The sequence below is a fragment of the Oncorhynchus clarkii genome, chromosome 17, assembly GCF_045791955.1.
Source record: "Oncorhynchus clarkii lewisi isolate Uvic-CL-2024 chromosome 17, UVic_Ocla_1.0, whole genome shotgun sequence".
Lineage (NCBI taxonomy): Eukaryota > Metazoa > Chordata > Actinopteri > Salmoniformes > Salmonidae > Oncorhynchus > Oncorhynchus clarkii.
The window spans coordinates 8,819,551-8,843,909 of record NC_092163.1 but is presented as its reverse complement, the minus strand read 5'-3'; the positions used below and the strand labels follow the sequence as shown (position 1 = coordinate 8,843,909).

General features: G+C 41.8%; 3 protein-coding genes across 3 annotated transcripts in view; 1 reads left to right on the top strand and 2 right to left on the bottom strand.

Annotated features, from left to right (window-relative positions):
* Window positions 1–249: 249 nt before the first annotated feature.
* On the bottom strand, window positions 250–5,057 carry LOC139370493 (apoptosis-associated speck-like protein containing a CARD). The gene is made up of 4 exons (XM_071110008.1): window positions 4,977–5,057; window positions 2,439–2,678; window positions 1,820–1,883; window positions 250–545 (listed from the first exon to the last, which is right to left on the bottom strand). The coding sequence occupies exons 1-4, from the start codon at window positions 5,055–5,057 to the stop codon at window positions 250–252; spliced, it is 681 nt and encodes a 226-aa protein (XP_070966109.1).
* Window positions 5,058–11,452: 6,395 nt separating this feature from the next.
* LOC139370210 (zinc finger protein 16-like) lies at window positions 11,453–19,529 on the bottom strand. The gene is made up of 4 exons (XM_071109555.1): window positions 19,416–19,529; window positions 16,464–16,595; window positions 15,246–15,564; window positions 11,453–15,153 (listed from the first exon to the last, which is right to left on the bottom strand). The coding sequence occupies exons 1-4, from the start codon at window positions 19,519–19,521 to the stop codon at window positions 14,415–14,417; spliced, it is 1,296 nt and encodes a 431-aa protein (XP_070965656.1). The 5' UTR covers window positions 19,522–19,529; the 3' UTR covers window positions 11,453–14,414.
* A 3,281-nt stretch (window positions 19,530–22,810) lies between these two features.
* The window catches only part of LOC139370208 (zinc finger protein 436-like), a 32,034-nt gene continuing 30,485 nt past the window's right edge, over window positions 22,811–24,359 (top strand). The window contains exon 1 of the mRNA XM_071109553.1: window positions 22,811–22,891. The gene's annotated coding sequence lies outside the window, so the exon portion shown is untranslated. The remainder of the gene's footprint in view (window positions 22,892–24,359) is intronic.

Here is a 24,359-nt window from a genome sequence, read left to right as displayed (position 1 = left end):
TATAGTAAACTACAGGCTGATGGGAGTGCTGGTGAGAATGGTGTCCAATCACGTTACACACCAACCACCTCTGGTCAGGATGGCTCCTCCTCAAAGTGCTGCTCTCTGTCTCTGATAAATGTTTTGATATCTTCTGAGGTTGTGAGGTTGTATCCATGGCTACCTGTCTCAGACTGTCTGTCTCTTTCAGAGCATGTATTAGTATAGTGATATAATATATCCTGATGCTTTTGTATCCATGGTTACCTCTCAGACTGTCTGCTCTTCCAGGTCTTCGACCAGGCAGGGATCTACTTCCTTCAGGACCTGGTAGAAGTGTTCCTGGGCGCGAGACCCCTTCCTTACCACCATGTCCAGCAGGGCTTGGTTCTGTAGGGTCTTGGTGGATTTGCTGTCCACCTCCTCCCTCTCCTCGTGAATCAGAACTCCATGATCCTGGAGACGCAGGAATATGGGCTGTAAGAGTCCCAGGCGAGTCTCTAGAGCCATCCTGTGTCTTCTGATGAAGGCTCTACCAGGGGGGGCAGAGGGGTTGGCAGGAGGGTCTGCAGGGGAAACAGCTGAAACTGGGAGAGGGAAATTATGTATTAAAACCCTGTCTAGGATGACAAGATACTGTCTAGGATTAACTTTAGTTTGTTATTGAGAGGTTTATAATGGTAATTAATCTCCAGTTTGTAATTGAGGGGTTTATAATGGTGATTAATCTGTAGTTTGTTATTGAGGGGTTTATAATGGTGATGAATCTCTAGTTTGTTATTGAGAGGTTTATAATGGTGATGAATCTCTAGTTTGTTATTGAGAGGTTTATAATGGTGGTGAATCTCTAGCTGGTTATTGAGAGGTTTATAATGGTGATGAATCTCTAGTTTGTTATTGAGAGGTTTATAATGGTGATGAATCTCTAGTTTGTTATTGAGAGGTTTATAATGGTGATGAATCTCTAGTTTGTTATTGAGGGGTTTATAATGGTGATGAATCTCTAGTCACTACTATCACCACCACCACCACCACTACTATCACCACCACCACTACTACTATCACCACCACCACCACCACTACTATCACCACCACCACCACCACTACTATCACCACCACTACTACTATCACCACCACCACCACCACTACTATCACCACCACCACTACCACCACCACCACCACCACTACTATCACCACCACCACCACCACTACTATCATCACCACCACCACCACCACCACTACTATCACCACCACCACCACTACTATCACCACCACTACTATCATCATCACCACCACCACCACCACTACTATCACCACCACCACCACTACTATCACCACCACCACTACCACTACCACCACCACCACCACCACCACCACTACTATCACCACCACCACCACTACTACTATCACCACCACCACCACTACTACTATCACCACCACCACCACCACTACTATCACCACCACCACCACTAACTACTACCACCACCACCACCACTACTATCACCACCACTACTACTATCACCACCACCACCACCACTACTATCACCACCACCACTACTATCACCACCACCACCACCACTACTATCACCACCACCACTACTACTACTATCACCACCACCACTACTATCACCACCACCACCACTACTATCACCACCACCACCACTACTACTATCACCACCACCACTACTATCACCACCACCACCACCACTACTATCACCACCACCACCACTACTACTATCACCACCACCACCACCACTATCACCACCACCACTACTATCACCACCACCACCACCACTACTATCACCACCACCACTACTACTACTATCACCACCACCACTACTATCTGTGCTCAGCTCCTCCAGAGTGGCCAGCAGCAGAGCTTCTCTTTTCTTCTCTGCAAGTTTCTAAGAAAACAACAACAGAACAGATAGAACTTTAATTTGGTGACAACCCTTTCTTTCTGTCACTATATCGGTCTCCATGACTTCTACCAGGTGTGGGTTATGTGAACCTAAACATCCCCTCTCCTCCTCACCGTGACCAGCTCATATTTGTCCTTTGTGATTCCAGTGTCTTTGCTGCCTGCTGCCTCTCTGTCCAAGGCTCTAGAACGTCCAGACAGATGGACATGTTTCTTCTCTCTCTCTTCATCATTGCCAGTGTCTGATGAGTTGCTCCACCATTTGGTTTCTGTGGTAGATACAGCTATAGAAGATGAAATGAAGAGAGATAATGGTGTTGTTGTCTCATTACATTTTCCTGTTTATCTACAATTATCAATCTACACCATGTTGTCTTCGTTTAAGCAATTATAAGGAGCCTGTCCTCCTATAACTCCCCTAACCAGCCTCCTCTGGCTTAGACCTACACTGAACTGTGATTGTGATGTATAGATTGATGTACATTGTTGTTATGTTACCTCTAGTGTGATATCGCTCTAACTTCTCTGCTAGGTCTACTCGATTCATCCACTTCAGGTTCACAAGTGTGATCTTCACAGCTCTCTCAGGGCCGTATCTCTTCATCATCTGATCCACTGTGACTTGTCTGTCAGTGTTCTCCAGCTGGCTCTTTGGGATGGGAGGAAAGCCAAGCAGCTGGACCGTAGTCAAGTTAGACTGAAATATCTTCAGCTGTTCTTCAGTGAGCTCCTTCAGAGTGGTCAGCAGCAGAGCTGGAACATCCAACGTGGAGGATCTCTAAAATAACAAAGATGATAAGATAGAAATACAGACTACTGATATAAAATAAAGAACATGAACATAGCCACACACACACAACGTGATAGGAATGTATTTTACGCTACTGCTACTCTCCGTTCGTCATATATGCATTGTCACTTTAACTATACCTACATGTACATACTACCTCAATTAGCCCGACTAACCGGTGCCTGTATATAGCCCCTCTACTGTATATAGCCCCTCTACTGTATATAGCCCCTCTACTGTATATAGCCTCTACTGTATACAGCCTCTACTGTATATAGCCTCGCTACTGTATATAGCTTCTCTACTGTATATAGCCTCTACTGTATATAGCTTCTCTACTGTATATAGCCTCTACTGTATATAGCCCCTCTACTGTATATAGCCTCTACTGTATATAGCCCCTCTACTGTATATAGCCTCGCTACTGTATATAGCTTCTCTACTGTATACAGCCTCTCTACTGTATATAGCCTCGCTACTGTATATAGCTTCTCTACTGTATATAGCCTCTACTGTATACAGCCTCTCTACTGTATATAGCCTCTACTGTATATAGCCTCTCTACTGTATATAGCCTCTACTGTATATAGCCCCTCTACTGTATATAGCCCCTCTACTGTATATAGCCTCTCTACTGTATATAGCCTCTACTGTATATAGCCTCTCTACTGTATATAGCTTCTCTACTGTATATAGCCTCTCTACTGTATATAGCCTCTCTACTGTATATAGCCTCTCTACTGTATATAGCCTCTGCTGTATATAGCCTCTGCTGTATATAGCCTCTGCTGTATATAGCCTCTCTACTGTATATAGCGCCTCTACTGTATATAGCCTCTACTGTATATAGCCTCACTACTGTATATAGCCTCACTACTGTATAGCCACTACTGTATATAGCCCCTCTACTGTATATAGCCTCTCTACTGTATATAGCCTCTCTACTGTATATAGCCTCTCTACTGTATATAGCCTCTACTGTATATAGCCCCTCTACTGTATATAGCCCCTCTACTGTATATAGCCTCTCTACTGTATATAGCCTCTCTACTGTATATAGCCTCTCTACTGTATATAGCCTCTCTACTGTATATAGCCTCGCTACTGTATAAAGCCTCTCTACTGTATATAGCCTCTCTACTGTATATAGCCTCTCTACTGTATATAGCCTCTCTACTGTATATAGCCTCTCTACTGTATATAGCCTCACTACTGTATATAGCCTCTCTACTGTATATAGCCTCTCTACTGTATATAGCCTCTCTACTGTATATAGCCTCACTACTGCTATTTTTCACTGTCCTTTTACTGTTGTTTTTATTTCTTTACTTATCTATTTTTCACCTAATACCTATAATTTACTTTAAAATGTCACTGTTGGCCTGTAAGTCAGTATTTCACTGTAAGGTTTACACCTGTTGTATTTGGCGCACGTGACAAATAAACTTTAATTTGATTCACAGCTTTTTCTGTCTGATGGTGTGTGTAGGGATATGCCGCCTGACCCCCACCACTCATAGAGTATGTGTGTACTGTATCATTTCAAACTGTAGAACTGACTATGACAGTGAGTACAGGTGTTGTAACATATGAGGGTAGAACTGACTATGACAGTGAGTACAGGTGTTTTAACATATGATGGTAGAACTGTAGAACTGACTATGACAGTGAGTATAGGTGATGTAACATATGAGGGTAGAACTGTAGAACTGACTATGACAGTGAGTACAGGTGTTTTAACATATGAGGGTAGAACTGACTATGACAGTGAGTACAGGTGTTTTAACATATGAGGGTAGAACTGTAGAACCGACTATGACAGTGAGTACAGGTGGTGTAACATATGAGGGTAGAACTGACTATGACAGTGAGTACAGGTGATGTAACATTTGAGGGTAGAACTGTAGAACTGACTATGACAGTGAGTACAGGTGGTGTAACATATGAGGGTAGAACTGACTATGACAGTGAGTACAGGTGATGTAACATATGAGGGTAGAAGTGATCAAACACTTCTCTAACCGTGCTCTTACCTGTGAGCTGAGCTGTCCTGAGCTACCAGCTGAAGTTAACGATCACAACTCCTTAGATGAGCCAGGGAAGGAAGGAGGAGGAGCTGGAGTGAAAGGAGGCCATGAAGAGTAACAGAAGGATTTGGGCCTGAGTTGGAATAAGGACAAGTGAGAGGGTGAGGCAGTACCTGAGGAAGAGGGGGAAACGTGGGAAATAGAGGGGAAGACAGGAGGGGGATAGAGAGTCAGTTAGGGTTCTTGTCTACAGTCCTACTTCTCTGATCTCTAACTTCTCTGCCAGATCATTCTGGTTCATCTTCCAGATCAGGAAGCTCAGGAAGAGATATACAGTCATGATTAGAAAGTCTCATCTGTTTGTGAAATCTTCACTACTGTATTGGTGACTGTATGTATGGAATGTAATGAATGTTGGATTGTTGTTTAATCATCATGGGGTCACCTGGACACATCATGAATAAACATTATAAAAGAGGGGTCACCTGGATACATCATGAATAAACATTATAAAAGAGGGGTCACCTGGACACATCATGAATAAACATTATAAAAGAGGGGTCACCTGGACACATCATGAATAAACATTATAAAAGAGGGGTCACCTGGATACATCATGAATAAACATTATAAAAGAGGGGTCACCTGGACACATCATGAATAAACATTATAAAAGAGGGGTCACCTGGATACATCATGAATAAACATTATAAAAGAGGGGTCACCTGGACACATCATGAATAAACATTATAAAAGAGGGGTCACCTGGATACATCATGAATAAACATTATTCATTCGAGAAAACCAGGGAATTTATTAAAAACTTATTCGGGATTGGAGTCCCTTCCACGGGACGGTTTAGCTAACGTAGTCTCATGCGATTAGTATGAGGTTGTAAGTAGCAAGAACATTTCCCAGGACATGATATTGGCAGAAAGCTTAAATTCTTGTTAATCTAACTGCACTGCCCAATTTACAGTAGCTATTACAGTGAAATAATACCATGCTAATGTTTGAGGAGAGTGCACAATTTTGAACATGAAAAGTAATTAATAAACTAATTAGGCACATTTGGGCAGTCTTGATACAACATTTTGAACAGAAATGCAATGGTTCATTGGTTCAGTCTAAAACTTTGCACATACACTGCTGCCATCTAGTGGCCAAAATCTAAATTGTACAAGGGCTGGAATAATATATTATGGCCTCTTGCATTTCAAAGATGATGGTACAAAAAAAATACAAAGAACTTTTTTTTATATTTAAAAATTTTTTTTTACCCCTTTTTCTCCCCAATTTCGTGGTGTCCAATTGTTGTAGTAGCTACTATCTTGTCTCATCGCTAGAACTCCCGTACGGGCTCGGGAGAGATTAAGGTTGAAAGCCATGCGTCCTCCGATACACAACCCAACCAAGCCGCACTGCTTCTTAACACAGCGCGCATCCAACCCGGAAGTCAGCCGCATCAATGTGTCGGAGGAAACACTGTGTACCTGGCAACCTTGGTTAGCGCACACTGCGCCCGGCCCGCCACAGGAGTCGCTGGTGCGCGATGAGACAAGGACATCCCTACCGACCAATCCCTCCCTAACCCGGACGACGCTAGGCCAATTGTGCGTCGCCCCACGGAGCTCCCGGTCGCGGCCGGTTACGACAGAGCCTGGGCGCGAACCCAGAGTCTCTGATGGCACAGCTAAAGAACTGCATCGGGTTCCTAGAATGTTAATTAAGGATTCGCCCCTTTTTTTAAAAAATTTGCCTAAAATGACATCCCCAAATGTAACTGCCAGTAGCTCAGGCCCTGAAGCAAGGATATGCATATTCTTGGTACCATTTGAAAGAAAACACTTATCCTTGTCTCTAGTGCCCCCTGGTGGTTCAGCAAGACATTACACTGTAATGTGTGATGATGGGGAAGAGGTGGAGGAGGAGGGCATGTGATGCTGTAAGGGAGGAATGACAAAGCGAGAGAGAAAGAGAGGAAGAAAGAGAAAGAGAGTCAGCCTAAAATAATTGAATAAATATTAGATGTAAATGAATACAGTAGAGTAAAGTCATGATGTAATTAATTATATTATAATCAGACAGGTCAATTCAAGTTTGGAGATGACACAACAGTAGTAGGCTTGATTACCGACAACGATGAGACAGCCTACAGGGAGGAGGTGAGGGCTCTGGGAGTGTGGTGCCAGGAAAATAACCTCTCACTCAATGTCAACAAAACTAAGGAAATGATCGTGGGCTTCAGGAAACAGCAGAGGGAGCAGCCCTCTATCCACATCGACAGGACAGCGGTGGAGGAGGTGGAAAGTTTTAAGCTCCTCGGCGTACACCTCACTGACAAACTGAAGACCCAAATCTTTAAGGGCATCAACCACCCGAGCCACTGCCTGTTCACCCCGCTATCATCCAGAAGGTGAGATCAGTACAGGTGCATCAAAGCTGTGACCGAGAGACTGAAAAACAGCTTCTATCTCAATGCCATCAGACTGCTAAACAGCCATCACTAGCACATAGATTAGAAATCACTGGCCACTTTTAGAAATGCCACGCTAGCCACTTTAATAATGTTTCCATATCTTATCATCTCATATGTATAAACTACACTCTACATTATTCTACGGTATCTTAGTCAATTTTTATTGTGTTTACATATTGCATCACCCATCTCATATGTATATACTGTATTGTATTCTATACTATGCCACTGACTGTTAAACAGCCAACTCCAGCTGCTGCCTGTAGACATAGATTAGAAATCACTGGCCACTTCAAGGAAATGAAACACTAGCCACTTTAATAATGTTTCCGTATCTTGCATTACTCATCTCATAAACTCAGCAAAAAAATAAATGTCCAACTTTTTTATAGATTTTTTATAGATTTTTTACTTGGTTATGAGAAATGTACCCCATCAGCAATATACTTCCTCATGCTCATTCTGCAGTTGTAGGGGACACAGATAAAAAATAAAAAAAAATGCTCCTAAAACACCCAAATATTTTTGAAGTGGCAACACTGCGCGGGTTACACAGGGAAGTATGCGGGCTACACGGGGAAGTATCGCTCAAGTCAAGTACAACATGGAATAGAACCTTGTAGATAAAGTTAAGAATGACACAATTTCATGTATAGGGCCTACAGCACCTAAAGACCCCCAGCACTATACCGAGAGCATTGCCATTTCTAAAAATGACATATTTGGGTGATGAAAAGGTGAACTTGTCCTTTAAAAAGGGGAAATTCACTACTTTTAAAATGTATTATTATCTATCCAGCAGCGGACCATTAGACATATATTCAATCTCACCAGTGACTACAATGTTTTTTTATACTCAATTTCCACTCACATAAGAATTCGCTTCTGTTTCCTGTCAGAAGCAACTCATAACGTTTTATTACAGGCTTAGACACCGATATGTAAGCAGTGACAAATGTGTGTGGGCTAAGTGCTAGCAGCTATAGCTATTACAACGTAATGGATGAGTTATGAGTGAAGTGCTAGCAGCTATAGCTATTACAACGTTATGGATGAGTTATGAGTTAAGTGCTAGCAGCTATAGCTATTACAACGTTATGGATGAGTTATGAGTTAAGTGCTAGCAGCTATAGCTATTACAACGTTATGGATGAGTTATGAGTTAAGTGCTAGCAGCTATAGCTATTACAACGTTATGGATGAGTTATGAGTTAAGTGCTAGCAGCTATAGCTATTACAACGTTATGGATGAGTTATGAGTGAAGTGCTAGCAGCTATAGCTATTACAACGTTATGGATGAGTTATGAGTTAAGTGCTAGCAGCTATAGCTATTACAACGTTATGAATTCATAGCAAGATTATAACCTAGATATGTAGGCTTAAAAACACAAACGTGACATGTTGCATCATTTCATCATGTATGTTATTATAAAGACGTTCCGTTACTTGGATAGAGTCAATCTCCCACTTCCCTTTGTTGGAATATGAACATAGGAGGGCCCTGTGTTTTAGTTAATCATGTCACATGACCTAGATTTGTACTGTTATTTCAAGCTTTTCATCAAACTGTCCCCTTTTCTTTTTTTTATGTCAGATGGTCCAGACCCATCCTCAGACAATATGGTCTAATTCACATTTCTGGAAAAAGCTCAAAATAAAAAAGTTAAAATACAGGTCAACCAAAACACCACAGGCCCTATAATTTACCCATGAAGTAACAACCAAAACACCACAGGCCCTATAATTTACCACGAAGTAACAACCAAAACTCCACAGGCCCTATAATTTACCCATGAAGTAACAGCCAAAACACCACAGGCCCTATAATTTACCCACGAAGTAACAACCAAAACACCACAGGCCCTATAATTTACCCACGAAGTAACAAACAAAACACCACAGGCCCTATAATTTACCCACGAAATAACAGCCAAAACACCACAGGCCCTATAATTTACCCACGAAGTAACAACCAAAACACCACAGGCCCTATAATTTACCCACGAAGTAACAACCAAAACACCACAGGCCCTATAATTTACCCACGAAGTAACAACCAAAACACCACAGGCCCTATAATTTACCCACGAAGTAACAACCAAAACACCACAGGCCCTATAATTTACCCACGAAGTAACAACCAAAACACCACAGGCCCTATAATTTACCCACAAAGTAACAACCAAAACACCACAGGCCCTATAATTTACCCACGAAGTAACAACCAAAACACCACAGGCCCTATAATTTACCCACGAAGTAACAACCAAAACACCACAGGTCCTATAATTTACCACAAAGTAACAACCAAAACACCACAGGCCCTATAATTTACCCACAAAGTAACAACCAAAACACCACAGGCCCTATAATTTACCCACGAAGTAACAACCAAAACACCACAGGCCCTATAATTTACCCACGAAGTAACAACCAAAACACCCACAGGCCCTATAATTTACCCACGAAGTAACAACCAAAACACCACAGGCCCTATAATTTACCACGAAGTAACAACCAAAACACCACAGGCCCTATAATTTACCCACGAAGTAACAACCAAAACACCACAGGCCCTATAATTTACCCACTAAGTAACAACCAAAACACCCCCAGGCCCTATAATTTACCCACGAAGTAACAACCAAAACACCCACAGGCCCTATAATTTACCCACGAAGTAACAACCAAAACACCCACAGGCCCTATAATTTACCACGAAGTAACAGCCAAAACACCACAGGCCCTATAATTTACCACGAAGTAACAACCAAAACACCACAGGCCCTATAATTTACCCACGAAGTAACAACCAAAACACCACAGGCCCTATAATTTACCCACGAAGTAACAACCAAAACACCACAGGCCCTATAATTTACCCACGAAGTAACAACCAAAACACCACAGGCCCTATAATTTACCCACGAAGTAACAACCAAAACACCACAGGCCCTATAATTTACCACGAAGTAACAACCAAAACACCACAGGCCCTATAATTTACCCACGAAGTAACAACCAAAACACCACAGGCCCTATAATTTACCCACTAAGTAACAACCAAAACACCCCCAGGCCCTATAATTTACCCACGAAGTAACAACCAAAACACCCACAGGCCCTATAATTTACCCACGAAGTAACAACCAAAACACCCACAGGCCCTATAATTTACCACGAAGTAACAGCCAAAACACCACAGGCCCTATAATTTACCACGAAGTAACAACCAAAACACCACAGGCCCTATAATTTACCCACGAAGTAACAACCAAAACACCACAGGCCCTATAATTTACCCACGAAGTAACAACCAAAACACCACAGGCCCTATAATTTACCCACGAAGTAACAACCAAAACACCACAGGCCCTATAATTTACCCACGAAGTAACAACCAAAACACCACAGGCCCTATAATTTACCCACGAAGTAACAACCAAAACACCACAGGCCCTATAATTTACCCACAAAGTAACAGCATGCTCAGTTTTCCTTTAAAAGGGTTCTTACCATCGAAGGGTACATTTTTGGACACCAGGAATCTATGTGCAGCCAGCCGACTGGAATATAACGAAGCCTGCTAGCACAGCGCTTCAGTTATCAGCATCCCATCCCATCTCATCCCATCCCATCTCATCTCATCCCATCCCATCTCATCCCAGAACGTATTCTCCCTTGTTCTCTGGTAGTGCATCACCCTCTTGTGGACAAACTGACACCAAACCAAAATAGAAGTGAATGTCTAGAGTAGTGTTTCCCAGTCCTGGGGACCCGAGGGGAGCACCTTTTGGTTTTTCCCCCAGCACAACACAGCTGATTCAAACAATCAACTTAACATTAAGCTGTATTTTAAATCAGCTGTGTAGTGCTCGGGCAAAAACCAAAACGTGCATCCCTCGGGATGCCCAGGACCGAGTTTGGTTAACACGACTCTAGAGCAGTGAGTGTTTCCTAATCCAGGTCCTCCTGGGGAACGTGTCCTGGCACATTAAGCCTTTGATTATTTGAATCAGGTTTGTTAATGTTGAGTTGATTAGATGAAGCAGTTGTGTAGTGATAGTAGAGGCAAACACAGAAATGTGGACCTTCTGCTTCCCCAGGACCAGGATGAACAAACACTGGTCTAGAGATCATGGTCTGACATTCTAGCCATGAAGTCGATACAACATCTCTGATATGATCTTGTTCTTTATGTTTCCAGTTGTATCACAGGTTGTATTTGTAATGAAACAATAGTCTGACTCCTTGATTGGGTTTGTAGGATTTATTTAAATATATACACTACCATTCAAAAGTTTGGGGTCACTTAGAAATGTCCTTGTTTTTGAAAGAAAGGCAATACATTTTTGTCCATTTAAAATAACATCAAATTGATCAGAAATACAGTGTAGACATTGTTAATGTTGTAAATGACTGAAAACTGATGATTTTTAATTGAATATCTACATAGGTGTCAGCAACCATCACTCCTGTGTTCCAATGGCACATTGTGTTAGATAATCCACATTTATCATTTAAAAAAACTAATTGATCATTAGAAAAACCCTTTTGCAATTATGTTAACACAGCTGAAAACGGTTGTTCTGATTAAAGAAGCAATTAAACTTGCCTTCTTTAGACTAGTTGAGTATCTGGAGCATCAGCATTTGTGGGTTCGATTACAGGCTCAAAATGGCCAGAAACAAAATAACTTTCTTCTGAAACTTGTCAGTCTATTCTTGTTCTGAGAAATGAAGGCTATTACATGCGAGAAATTGCCAAGAAACTGAAGATCTCGTACAACGCTGTGTACTACTCTCTTCACAGAACAGAGCAAACTGGCTCTAACCAGAATAGAAAGGGGAGTGGGAGGCGCCGGTGCACAACTGAGCAAGAGGACAAGTACATTAGAATGTCTAGTTTGAGAAACAGACGCCTCACAAGTCCTCAACTGGCAGCTTCATTAAATAGTACCCGCAAAACACCAGTCTCAACGTCAACAGTGAAGAGGTGATTCCGGGGTGCTGGCCTTCTTGGCAGTAAACTATCAGAGTATATCCTAGAATCCAGTAGAATCATGTAACCTATCAGAGTATATCCTAGAATCATAATGTATCAGATTATATCCTAGAATCTAGTAGAATAGTAATAATGTAAACTATCAGAGTATATACTAGAATACAGCACACTGTAATCATAATGTAACCTGTCAGAGTATTTCCTAGTGTCTACAGAATATAGTATACCCTACCATACAAAGTATATCATTGTATACTTAGAATGACTGGGGCAAGGCAAGGGTAGCCTATAATATAGGGTCGATTGGCAACAGTAATGGTCTAGTCCATCATTAGCCCAATGGGTGGGCCTGTCTGAATGTTTTTGTTGTGCAGAATGGCCATTATTTGGCTAATAATGGGGGCCTCAATGGGGGAAAAAAAAGTAAACGATGTGGAAGCCTCGAGGACAAATATGGGCTTTTGTGCAGGGTTGGGGTCAATTCCAGTCAATTCAGAAAGTAAACTATTCCAATTCCACATTTCCCTCATTGAAAAGTATTGAAGAGAATTGACATTTCAGTGTACTGAATTGACTGGAATTTAAATGAAGTAAATACCTACTTCAATTCCAACCACAAAACCTCCGTTTAGATTTTGAAACCTAAAAATAACTTGCCTAGCTAACAGCTAAATGTTGTTTTTACTTTGTATTCTAATTGAGGCTCCACATGTTGTCATGGGAAATATGTTATTTCCAACAGCCAAGGAGCAACTCCGCCATAAATCCAGTGCATATTGAACACTGAGATTGCTGAAAGCATAGAAATATGAATAGAATGGGCTTGGAAGCTCTAACCCTGGCCAACTCATGGGTACACTTGCAAATAATGGCTGCCTTCTATTGTGTGAATAATGTTCATGGTATTTTGGAAATGTTATATCAACTGATGCTGGGTTGCCATGGTAATGTAAAATGCTCATTAAAATGATACTAACTGATGTGGCTCATGCAATGGAATGTATTTATTTTAACATCAACAAATCACAGCACAGATTAAAGGGTACACTTCCTGCTTTTACTTCCTGGCATGGATACACTCAAAATGGCTGCCACCCATTATGCCATCATTGACTTGAATGTGGACACCTTTCTATTCTTATTTCTATGGCTGAAAGGCCAGTCTCTTTGGGAGTGACGAGGAGTGGGATGTTAGCTGGAGAGACTGTTACCTAGACTACAGATAATGGGTTTCATTCCAGGACTTTTTGGGGACCAACAATTGATTCCCATTCAAAATCCTATTTTTCCTAACCCCTAAACCCTAACTGTGAACCTAACCCCCAAGCCTAAAATAACCTTTTTACAAGTGAAGACTGAAAAAAAAGTCCTTCTCTGGATTTTAGTTAGTTTACTATTCATGAGGACTTCTGGTACTCACAAGTATAGTAAAACGTGTACTCGCACACACACACACACACACACACACACACACACACACACACACACACACACACACACAAAACACAAGCCTATTAAATGTACCATTAAAATAGTTATGTCAGACGTATGAAGATCATTGTTCAGTGTTGATTAAAATGGGACGAGGCGTAGACCAGAGGGCTAAACTACAAAGACCATTCAATGAGTCAGCCTGTCTAAATACTCTGATATGACCTTTTCTTGTTTTTAGAAAGAGAAGCTTGGAATTGGCATTGTTTAACTGACTCAACCAACCACGCATATCTCATTTTGAATGCATTAATTAGTCAGAAAAATCAATAGATATTTATGGTTGCTTATTAAAGTTAGCTGGATAACTAATTGATCCTGCTTTGTAGTACACCTCCTCTATACACATATGTCATTTTAATACTCACAAGCAGATCCCTACTGCAAGGTATTAAAGTTAATTAAATTATTTTTGTTGGTTCTGGGTTGCTGACATTAATAATAACAGTCATTTAGTAGATGCTTTTATCCAAAGCAACTTACAGTCAGTCAGTCATGCACACATTCACGTATGGGTGGTCCCAGGAATTGAACCCACAATCCTAGTATTAATATTAGTAGTATTAACTATTAGTAGTATTAATATTAGTAGTATTAATATTAGTCGTATTCATATTAGTAGTATTAATATTAGTAGTAGTAGTACAACACTACAGTTGCTGCTCTTTCAAAGCACACAGAGACGTCTTCCTTATGTGTATCCAGCGTGTGTCCGGCATGTGTTAGTCCGTTGTGTGTGTTAGTCCGGTGTGTGTGTGTGTGTGTGTCTTCTGGTGTTTTCTGAGTCTCCAGATGTGCAGAAAGCGTTTGCCACAGACCAGACACTGGAAGGGCCTCTCTCCTGTGTGAATGAGCTGATGCTCTTTTAAACTAGAAGATGTGGAAAGACTGGCCCCGCAGTCGGCACAGTGGTGAAGTTTCTCCCCTGTGTGAGTCCGATGGTGTGCCCTCATGTTACCCCTCTGTGAGAAACCCTTCCCACACACGGGGCAGTGGAATGGTTTCTCTCCAGTGTGAATCCGCTGGTGAGATTTCAACTGCTGCAAGTCAATGAAGCTTTTCCCACAATCAGTGCAGAGGTGAGGTCTCTCCCCCGTGTGGATGAGAAGGTGCCTCTTCAGAGTCTCTGACCGGGAATAGGCCTTCCCACAGTCAGGGCAGCGGTGCGGTTTCTCTCCCGTGTGAGCGCGTTGGTGCCGTCGAAGCTCGGATGGTTTGGGGAAGCAGATCCCGCAGTCAGCGCAGCGGTGGGGTCTCTCCAGCTTCCCTTGGTGAGCCTGCTCGTGCACTTTCCGGTGACGGTCGTCGGCAAAGCTCTTCCCGCACTGGGAGCAAGGGAACGGTTTCTCTCCGGTGTGTCCTCGCTCGTGCCGAACCAGGCCGGATAACTTCTTGAAGGTCTTGCCACATTTAGGACACGGGTGGTCCATCCTCTTTCTCCTCTGGTGTACGGGCTGGTGCCTTAGATTAGAACACTATTGTTATGGTCTACACAGTTAATTGTCCATGAACTTTTTACAGAACAGAAATGGGTCTTTGGTGTTCTGGCTTACCTTCTGAGGCGCGACAGCTTCTCAAACGTCTTGCCACACTGTTGACACTGGTGAGTCGGCTTCTCGGTGCTCTTGTGTGTTCCCCTGTGTTTCTTCAGGACTGAGAGGTTGCCAAAAGACTGGTTGCAGTCGGGGCACGGGTGCTTGCTCTTCCTCAAGTGTGATGGCTCGTGCCTCTTCAGACGCGACAGCCTCTCAAAGGTTTTACCGCAGTCGGGGCACTGGTGGAGTTTCTTTACTGTGTTCTTATTCTTTGGTGCTTTGGGTTCTCCCACCTTCACTACCACAGCGGGACTTGGTGTGTAGTCGGTGTCTGAACCTAGACAGACAAGGGAATAGATTTAGCCTGGTTAAAACATTGGTTAGTGTCTGGATTAACCAGGCTAGAATTTTTTAGTTTAGAGTAAACAAAAAATGTGTGTGTGTGTGTGTGTGTGTGTGTGAGTGAGTGAGACAAGACACAGGTAGTTATTGGGCGGGCAGTCACTCAATGTCGGGCATATTACACAATGTACGTGACATATACTATTAAAGGCCCAATGCAGCCGTTTTTGACTGAATATCAAATCATTTCTTGGTAACAATTAAGACCTTACTGTAATAGTTTCCAATTAAAGTTGTCAAAAATAAACAAAAATAGCTTTGTAGCAACAACAAAAAAATCTCATGCAAGAATCTTGCTAGTTCTGTCTGGGAGGGGCCGAATTGAAGGGAATTGTCACCTGAAAACGATCTGTTATTGGTAGAGAGGTTTGGGGCTCTGTTATTGGTTTATTAACTCCACCCATACAAAATCTGCTGATTAGAAGATGTAGATCAGGGGGTGGGCAACTCCAGTCCTTGAGGGCCTGATTGGTGTCACACTTTTTCTCCATCCCTAGCAAACACAGCAGATTAATCAATCTGCATTCTAAACTGAAAATCATGATTAGGTGATTATTGGAGTCTGGTGTGTTAGCTGGGGGAAAACTGTGACACCAATCAGGCCCTCGAGGACTGGAATTGCCCATCCCCTGGTGTAGATGGCATTTTCAATCAGCAACTATCAAGAAATAACACTGGTCATATATATATTACACTTTTACAGTGTTATATTTATAGAACAGCTGATGAAACTGACACAAAACAAAGAAAGGCTGAATTTTGACCACAACTGGGCCTTTAACACAATGCTACGGACATTACTATGAAACTGATAATGCTCTCCCCAAACCCAACCTCGGTCAACCATGTCCTCCTCATCATCCTCATCTTCCTCCTCCTCTTTGACAATCACATTGAATGTTGGTTTTCTTGCCTCACTGAGGCCTGGAAGGTCATCTGGTTCCAACTCAGACTTATCAACAGCACCTGGGGAGGGAATAGAATTAGGTTCATTTCTAAATCCCCTTAATAGCAAAATCCCAGTTGGAAGAATCCCAAGATCAGGAGAGAAGCAGGAAATCGGTGAATTCTCCAGCTAAGATTTCTGGAAAATCTGGGAATTTTTGGCGAGTTATGGGAATTGTGCCTAACTGGCCTTATTGTCAACACTAGCTAGGTTTGTTACAATATGGCATTTCCATGGTAATGGATTGACACGGACTCAGATTTTTCCACTTTAAAATGTATGCCTAACAAACACCATTGAAATCAAAGTTTAACAAACCATATCACTCTATTTTAACAATTTACACTGAAAATGTTACTATAAAACACATTTACTAGAAGAACTGTGCAGATCCAAAGTTTGGTAACAGAATTTCAGTAAAATCTCCCTCAGCTTTTTTATGGAACCAAGATAAAGTTTGATCATACAGTTACTGTTCCCCTTCCCCTCTTGAATTCATTATTAAGGGGCCATCACCATGACTTTAATACACCAATGGTAACATGATATTCTCTTACCCAATTAAAAAAATGGTGGAAGCCCTCAATGACAACATCCACGCTAAAACAGGTGATATACATCTAAAGTCCTCTGTGGTTTGAGCAGAAATCAAAACGTTGCTTATTTCTAATATTAAGGATATAAAATGGTTGGGGAAAGTATACAGTTGAAGTCGGACATTTACATACCCCTTAGCCAAATACATTAAAACTCAGTTTCACAATTCCTGACATTTAATCCTAGTAAAAATTCCCTGTTTTAGGTGAGTTAGGATCACCACTTCAGAATAATAGTAGAGAGAATGATTTATTTCAGCCTTTACTTCTTTCATCACATTCCCAGTGTGTCAGAAGTTTACATACACCCAATTAGTATTTGTTAGCATTGCCTTTAAATTGTTTAACTTGGGTCAAACGTTTTGGGTAGCCTTCCACAAGCTTCCCGCAATAAGTTGGGTGAATTTTGGCCCATTCCTTCTGACAGAGCTGGTGTAACTGAGTCAAGTTTGTAGGCCTTCTTGCTCTGCCCACAAATGTTCTATGGGATTGAGGTCAGGGCTTTGTGATGGCCACTCCAATCCCTTGACTTTGTTGTCCTTAAACCATTTTGCCACAACTTTGGAAGTATGCTTGGGGTCATTGTCCATTTGGAAGACCCATTTGTGACCAAGCTTTAACTTCCTGACTGATGTCTTGAGCTGTTGCTTCGATATATCCACAATTTTCCTCCCTCATGATGCCATTTATTTTGTGAAGTGCACCAGTCCCCCCTGCAGCAAAGCACCCCCACAACATGATGCTGCCACCCCCGTGCTTCACAATTGGGATGGTGTTCTTTGGCTTGCAAGCCTCAACCTATTTCTGCAAACATAACGATGGTCTTTATGGCCATTTTTGTTTCATCAGACCAGAGGACATTTCTCCAAAAAGTACAATCTTTGTCCCCATGTGCAGTTGCAAACCGTAGTCTGGCTTTTTTATGGCAGTTTTGGAACAGTGGCTTCTTCCTTGCTGAGCGGCCTTTCAGGTTCTGTCGATATAGGACTCGTTTACTGTGGATATAGATATCTTTATACCGGTTTCCTCCAGCATCTTCCCAAGGTCCTTTGCTGTTGTTCTGGGATTGATTTGCACTTTTCGCACCAAAGTACGTTCATCTCTAAGAGACAGAACGCATCTCCTTCCTGAGCAGTGTGACGGCTGCATGGTCCTATGGTGTTTATACTTGTGTAATATTGTTTGTACAGATGAACGAGGTACCTTCAGGCATTTGGAAATTGCTCCCAAGGATGAACCAGACTTGTGGAGGTCTACCATTTTTTCCCCTGCGGTCTTGGCTTATTTCTTTTGATTTTCCCATGATGTCAAGCAAAGAGGCACTGAGTTTGAAGGTAGGCCTTGAAATACATCCACATGTACACCTCAAATTGACTCAAATTATATAAATTAGCTTATCAGAAGCTTCTAAAGCCATGACATCATTTCCTGGAATTTTCCAAGCTGTTTAAAGGCACAGTCAACTTGGTGTATGTAAACATCTGACCCACTGGAATTGTGATACAGTGAATTATAAGTGAAATAATCTGTCTGTAAACAATTGTTGGAAAAATTACTTGTGTCATGCACAAGTAGATGTCCTAACCAACTTGCAAAAACTACAGTTTGTTAACAAGAAATTTGTGGAGTGATTGAAAAACGAGTTAATGACTCCAACCTAAGTGTATGTAAACTTCTGACTTCAACTGTATATGCCTTAATTTCTCAAAAATATAGACTCAGCTTTCATTTGTCACCAGATTTGACATTCTCCTATGACCTTTACATGTTGGTGCTCATGGGTCCTTTTACATGGAAATGGGACATGTGGTCTAGGGTGGTCTTGTGGTCTAAGCCGCTGGCTCCAGAACAAATATACCGTTGGTGGTGTTCCGTCCAGACAGATGCGCAGGCGTTGCATTGCGTCAACCAATGGTTTCGCGCCACATCATCGACTAGTCAGTCTGGCATCAAATTGATACATCACATGATGTGGTTAGCTGGTATGTTAAACACCCATCCAGCCGTTGTGAGATCTGACATGATGGCATGTTTTCAGGCAGTAACCTCCCACCACCGTGTACTCCAGTAGCATGTGTACCGCTGTGGTCCACTTCTATTTCAGAACGCTTTCCTTTCTACTCTATCCTACCCAATGAAACAGAACATATGAGAGGAGTGGCACTGCCTCACTTCTTAAAACACTTTTAAAGTAGGAAAAAACATGTTATTTATATATATATATATATATATATCCTAGTTTACCTTCATGACTGTAGTCCATTTGTGAGGGCTGGACAGGGTTGCACCAGCTGTGTGTAACGTCATCATCACTAGTGGGTTCGTCTTTAACACTGATGTGAGGATCCATATACGGTGCTTTATCTGTAGGTGTGATGGCATGCACACACACACACACACACACACACAAATGAAGTGAAATGTTAAGTTTTGGCGACAGTAGGCAGGTTTCCATTGACCCAGCAACGTCGCAAAAAATATCATTGTGACATGTGTAATGGAAACGGCAGATCTAGGATAACTTTTCTAAACATCAACAACATTTGTATCTGTTTCGACATGGATAGATTTGTCTTTTGCCAAACTTTCTTTACTACAAGACATGATGATTGAAAGTGGGTTTTTTTTCAAAGAAATTATAGCAGGATAATGTTGAAGGTAACTATATATAAAACTCCACATTTAATTGAAAATGCCTACTGCCTGCAAAATCAATTTTTTCAACTAAAAATTACATTTATTTTTAGGACTTTCAAGAATACCTGAATTGCTTTGCCTCGCAAGTTTCGCCATCCAATTATTTAAGATCTACAGGAGAGCAAGTTACCCAATGATCTACCGTATATATTTTTACACACACACTAGATGACAGAGGGCGCTGGGTTGAAGCCACCGTGTTGCCATCTTGACACTCTCCCACCATTGTAAATAATGTTTTGGAAGCTACAGAAAGGCTCCAATCGTTTTTGACACATGAATTCCATTACAGACATTTTAATGTATACTTTTAAATGATGTGACCTAAAATATAAAAATATCAAAACATGTTCCTTAAAGTAGATCACTAGTGTTATTGTCCTCACTAAAACAAAAATACACGTAATTGAACATTTGATTGAAATACTGTAGAATGCCATTCATTCCTATGGAGAACTGCTCCTACTAGGGAGTGCCAATATGGATGACCAACAGCTTCAAAGCCTCTCAATGGCCCACACATAGCATCAGCAATCCAGAGTTTATATACATCATTGCACTTACCCCATTCATAGACGCCAACTGTTTTTGCGCCTATTTGTGATAGTATCTTCTGACGAGGGAGTTTTGTTAAGAGCCTAGCTTAAGGCACCGTTTTGGAAACATAAATAACTTATAAAACAACACCTTCATAAGGTTAGTGTTCCACGTGGCCATATTATATCCATGTTACAGCGTTTGTTTACAGAAAACAGAGGTGACCACCTGTGCTATATTGCTATGTTTCGAACACACCTGCACAATGAAATGTTGCGTTTGCCTTGCAGCATCGTGTTGCGGAGGCAGTTGCAGTGCGTTCGGTGTGGTGCATACGTTGAACGTATGCGTCAAACTGTCAGTGTAGACGGCTTGACAGAAATGGCAGCAGAAGGTGAATGTTGAACTTTGGTTGCATACATATCCAGATGATGCTGCATACTATTTTGCGCAATGTCACGGTCGGTGTGTTCGAACCGTATCTAGCGTGCTTCAAACACTTGTACGCGTAACTCGGGGAGTGTAGTTTCGTCAGATGGAGGCACCTATATCTGTATGAATCTGTGCAAAATATTTTTTATTTCAAGTATTTTTTTCCTCGCTAATGAAAGGGCCATATGTTTCGAGAGCGATTATTACCAAATCGTATTAGTCACATGCACCGAATACAACAGGCGAAATGCTTACTTACAAGACCCTAACAAACAATGCAGTTACAAGAAATACAGATAAGAATAAGAGAAAAGTAACATTATTAAAGAGCAGCATGAAATAACAGGGAGAGTAAACAGGGGGGTACCGATACAGAGTCGATGTGCAGGGGCATCGGTTATTTGAGGTAGTATGTACATGTAGAGTTATTAAAGTGACAATGCATAGATGACAGAGAGTAGCAGTGGTTGTTGTTTCTAAACGTTAAAACACAGTGCCGAGACTGTAGTTCACAGGAACCAGTTGTTAGAGAAGCTAATCACTGGAAGGCAGAATGCCTTAGAGAGAGCTGCATGGACCATGAACCATGGCGATATGTCGGCACATTCATTATTAGAATATGAGTCAATTCTTGCATTCTATCCATGCAGGCTTTCACCGGCTACATGAAACATAGAGGTGGGTATACAGGCTGTCGACAATTTATTAATGCGCAACCTGCTTACATGGGTAATGGAAACACTTAAACGACTTCATTTTATTCGACACTGTAGGTTTTAGCGAAAGTGTTTTTTATTTTTTAGGTGTGAAGTCATTATGTCCAGCTGTTTTACCTGGACAAGATAGCTGAACGGAAACGCAACATAACCGGGAATTGTCGCATTTGCCTGGAAACCCAACATTGAAATGGTTAGAATTATATGTCAGCAAGAAATTAGCTTTTGAATAATGAACGTTTCCTCTCACGACCCCATTTTATTTAACTAGGCAAGTATGTTAAGAACAAATTCTTATTTTCAATGACGACATAGGAACAGTGGGTAAACTGCCTTGTTCAGGGGTAGAACGATAGATGTTTACCTTGTCAGGTCGGGGATTCGATCTTGAAACCTCCCGGTTACTAGTCAAACGCTAGGCTACCTGCCGCCCCGCTATAGGCCAGAATGTTGAATACAATTACCGGTGTCTGTGCAAAAGTTTATGTAATTATACTTTCCTATCGATATGTCTCACATTCCTACCACCAAAGGGACCAACTGCACGGACCACCGGTAGGCCTACCTTAAAATAGATTTGTATTCAACATTCTCGGTTGTGGAGGTCGCGAGAGGAAACTTTCATGATTCAAACGCTCATTTCGGATGGACGTAGAATTCTAGGGAATTCAATGTCGGTTCCAGGCAACTGTCGCATCTATCTTCTATGCTTACTTTGTAAATGTCGACAAATCACTGGACAAGTTCACGGAAACATAACTAGTGACACAAAGGAGATAAGTCACTCACAACAGAGCTGGTAGGCAGAGGCATAATGTTTAACGTTTTACAGATCTGATGTTTACAGACATAAAAGACCGAAGGCTACAATTAGCAATGACATGTGGAGGCACAGATGACATGATGATGATAACGGCGGAAATATTACGGTTTATTTTTGTGAACATGTTGCCACTATTTCAGCACTCACCAATAAAGGCCAGCTTCTGACGTTAACAGTACTGCAGCAAACAAAACAGCCACCTATGCTAACGATGCTAGTACTTCTGTTAGCTTGCTCTCTCTGTTTCTGTCCTTTTCATAGAGTTCTAGCTATTTAGATGATCTCGCATTCTAGTAGGGGCAGTAATCCTTAAATCAGCAACGTATCAAGTCACGTCTCATATATAAATATATTTATTATAACTTGGAAAACGCGGAGTTGCTAGCCACCTACCTGATGGCAGCACAAATATTACGCCACTTCCGGTTTTAGTACGGAACGGAAGTTAACAGTCCTACTGGAGCTCAACCTTTTCTCCCCAAACGATTAATAGCAAAGACTTTTCAACGTTAAATGTGAGTTTGGGAGTTGACTAATGTGCGACTAAAGCTTGCATGGCGCACAGTAAACATGAGGGTTACTGCAGGTAGCTGCTAGCCAAAGGTAGCTTTTTTTTGTTACTAGCTAACGTTAGCTAGCTGCACCAGTATCTTGGTAGAGGAGACGTTGGATTTGACGAATATCCTCTCTTGTCCAATAATTTACCATTTATTGCCCCATTAGACAACTCTGCAACCGTTATAATGTCAAAATACGTTCGCTCCGATTTGGAAAATCGTTTTGAACAGCCATCCAAGTCGGATACTAGGGTATCTTTCTAGAGCTCCGACCTGAAGTTCACTAACGTCATTATTTAGCCTCGTTTCCCCCCCAGTTGTCCTGAAAGCACCAGTACTTCCAAAAAAGGTCTACATTCGAGAAGGGGGTAGCTGCCGCTCAATATGGCGACTGGAGTATTGGCGAGTGGGTGTGTCGAAAGCGCTCCGGTTTTTTTTCTTCCGTTTCTTACCACGCAATACTGTAAATTGACCTAATATACAGCGAGAGTTTGTACTTCTGTTTTGAAGCCAAAGGATGAGTCCGAGTCGCATTTCACTGTTAGTTTTATACAAACCATTTTTTTTGTACTGATGATGAGGGAAACGATACCTAGTCAGTTGTTCAACTGAATGCATTTAATCCAACCCCTCTGCTTCAAGCGCTGTATGCATGTGCTGACTATGACCCTGAAACTAGGTAGCTACTTCTCATGCCATTGCCGGACAGTAGTGTTGTTGCCATTCATGGCCTCCCCATTGAGTCGAATGTATGTACATGTATCAAGGTGACAACTAGATGGTTATCAATATTAACTATCTAGGAAGGCACTATAGGAGTGTCATGGCAAAAACTAACAGATTGGCCAATAGCTTCTACCCGCAGACCATTTGGGCTCTCGAGTGGCGCAGCATCTCAGTGCAAGAAGCGTCACTATAGTCCCTGGTTCGAATCCAGGCTGTATCACATCTGGCCGTGATTGGGAGTCCCATAGAACACCGGTGCACTAGTCTACGGCTTATTGACTCGTTGTGCAGCCCAATCAGCCATGTACAATCGTTTTGAGTGGCAAAAAATCTGCCCAATTAGCTGATTCGCTCTCCATACACCCACACTCCGGTTGCCATATTGGGCTGCAGCTACCCATACTTTCTCAAATCTTTGTCTTCTTCAGTTTTGTCTTCTTCAGTGGGGTTTTAGGGTGGACTACAACCTGAAAAGTTGTATTACTGCCCTCTACTGGATTCATAAAACAAAGGGTGGAAATCCAAAATAGAAAAGGGGAAAAAAAGAAAAACAACGTAACCCCCTCAAACGTCTGAAAAACAACATACAAAACAAAAACGTAATCCTCAGTCATTCAGATTCCCCCAGAGCCCTACACAGATCTGGGGACCTGAGAGGATGGAACTACTCCAGCCAGTATTCCGTGCAGCTGTCAAGGTC

Excerpts from the sequence above, each read along its gene's own strand:
- LOC139370493 (XM_071110008.1), bottom strand. The coding sequence starts at position 5,057 with ATGACTGTATATCTCTTCCTGAGCTTCCTGATCTGGAAGATGAACCAG. Across the intron at positions 1,884-2,438 it reads ACCTGAAGTGGATGAATCGA|AAACTTGCAGAGAAGAAAAG; the intron begins GTAGACCTAGCA and ends TTGTTTTCTTAG. Across the intron at positions 546-1,819 it reads GGAGGAGCTGAGCACAGATA|ACCCTCCTGCCAACCCCTCT; the intron begins GTAGTGGTGGTG and ends TTTCCCCTGCAG.
- LOC139370210 (XM_071109555.1), bottom strand. The coding sequence starts at position 19,521 with ATGGATCCTCACATCAGTGTTAAAGACGAACCCACTAGTGATGATGAC. Across the intron at positions 16,596-19,415 it reads AATGGACTACAGTCATGAAG|GTGCTGTTGATAAGTCTGAG; the intron begins GTAAACTAGGAT and ends TTCCCTCCCCAG. Across the intron at positions 15,565-16,463 it reads GGAGGACATGGTTGACCGAG|GTTCAGACACCGACTACACA; the intron begins GTTGGGTTTGGG and ends TTGTCTGTCTAG.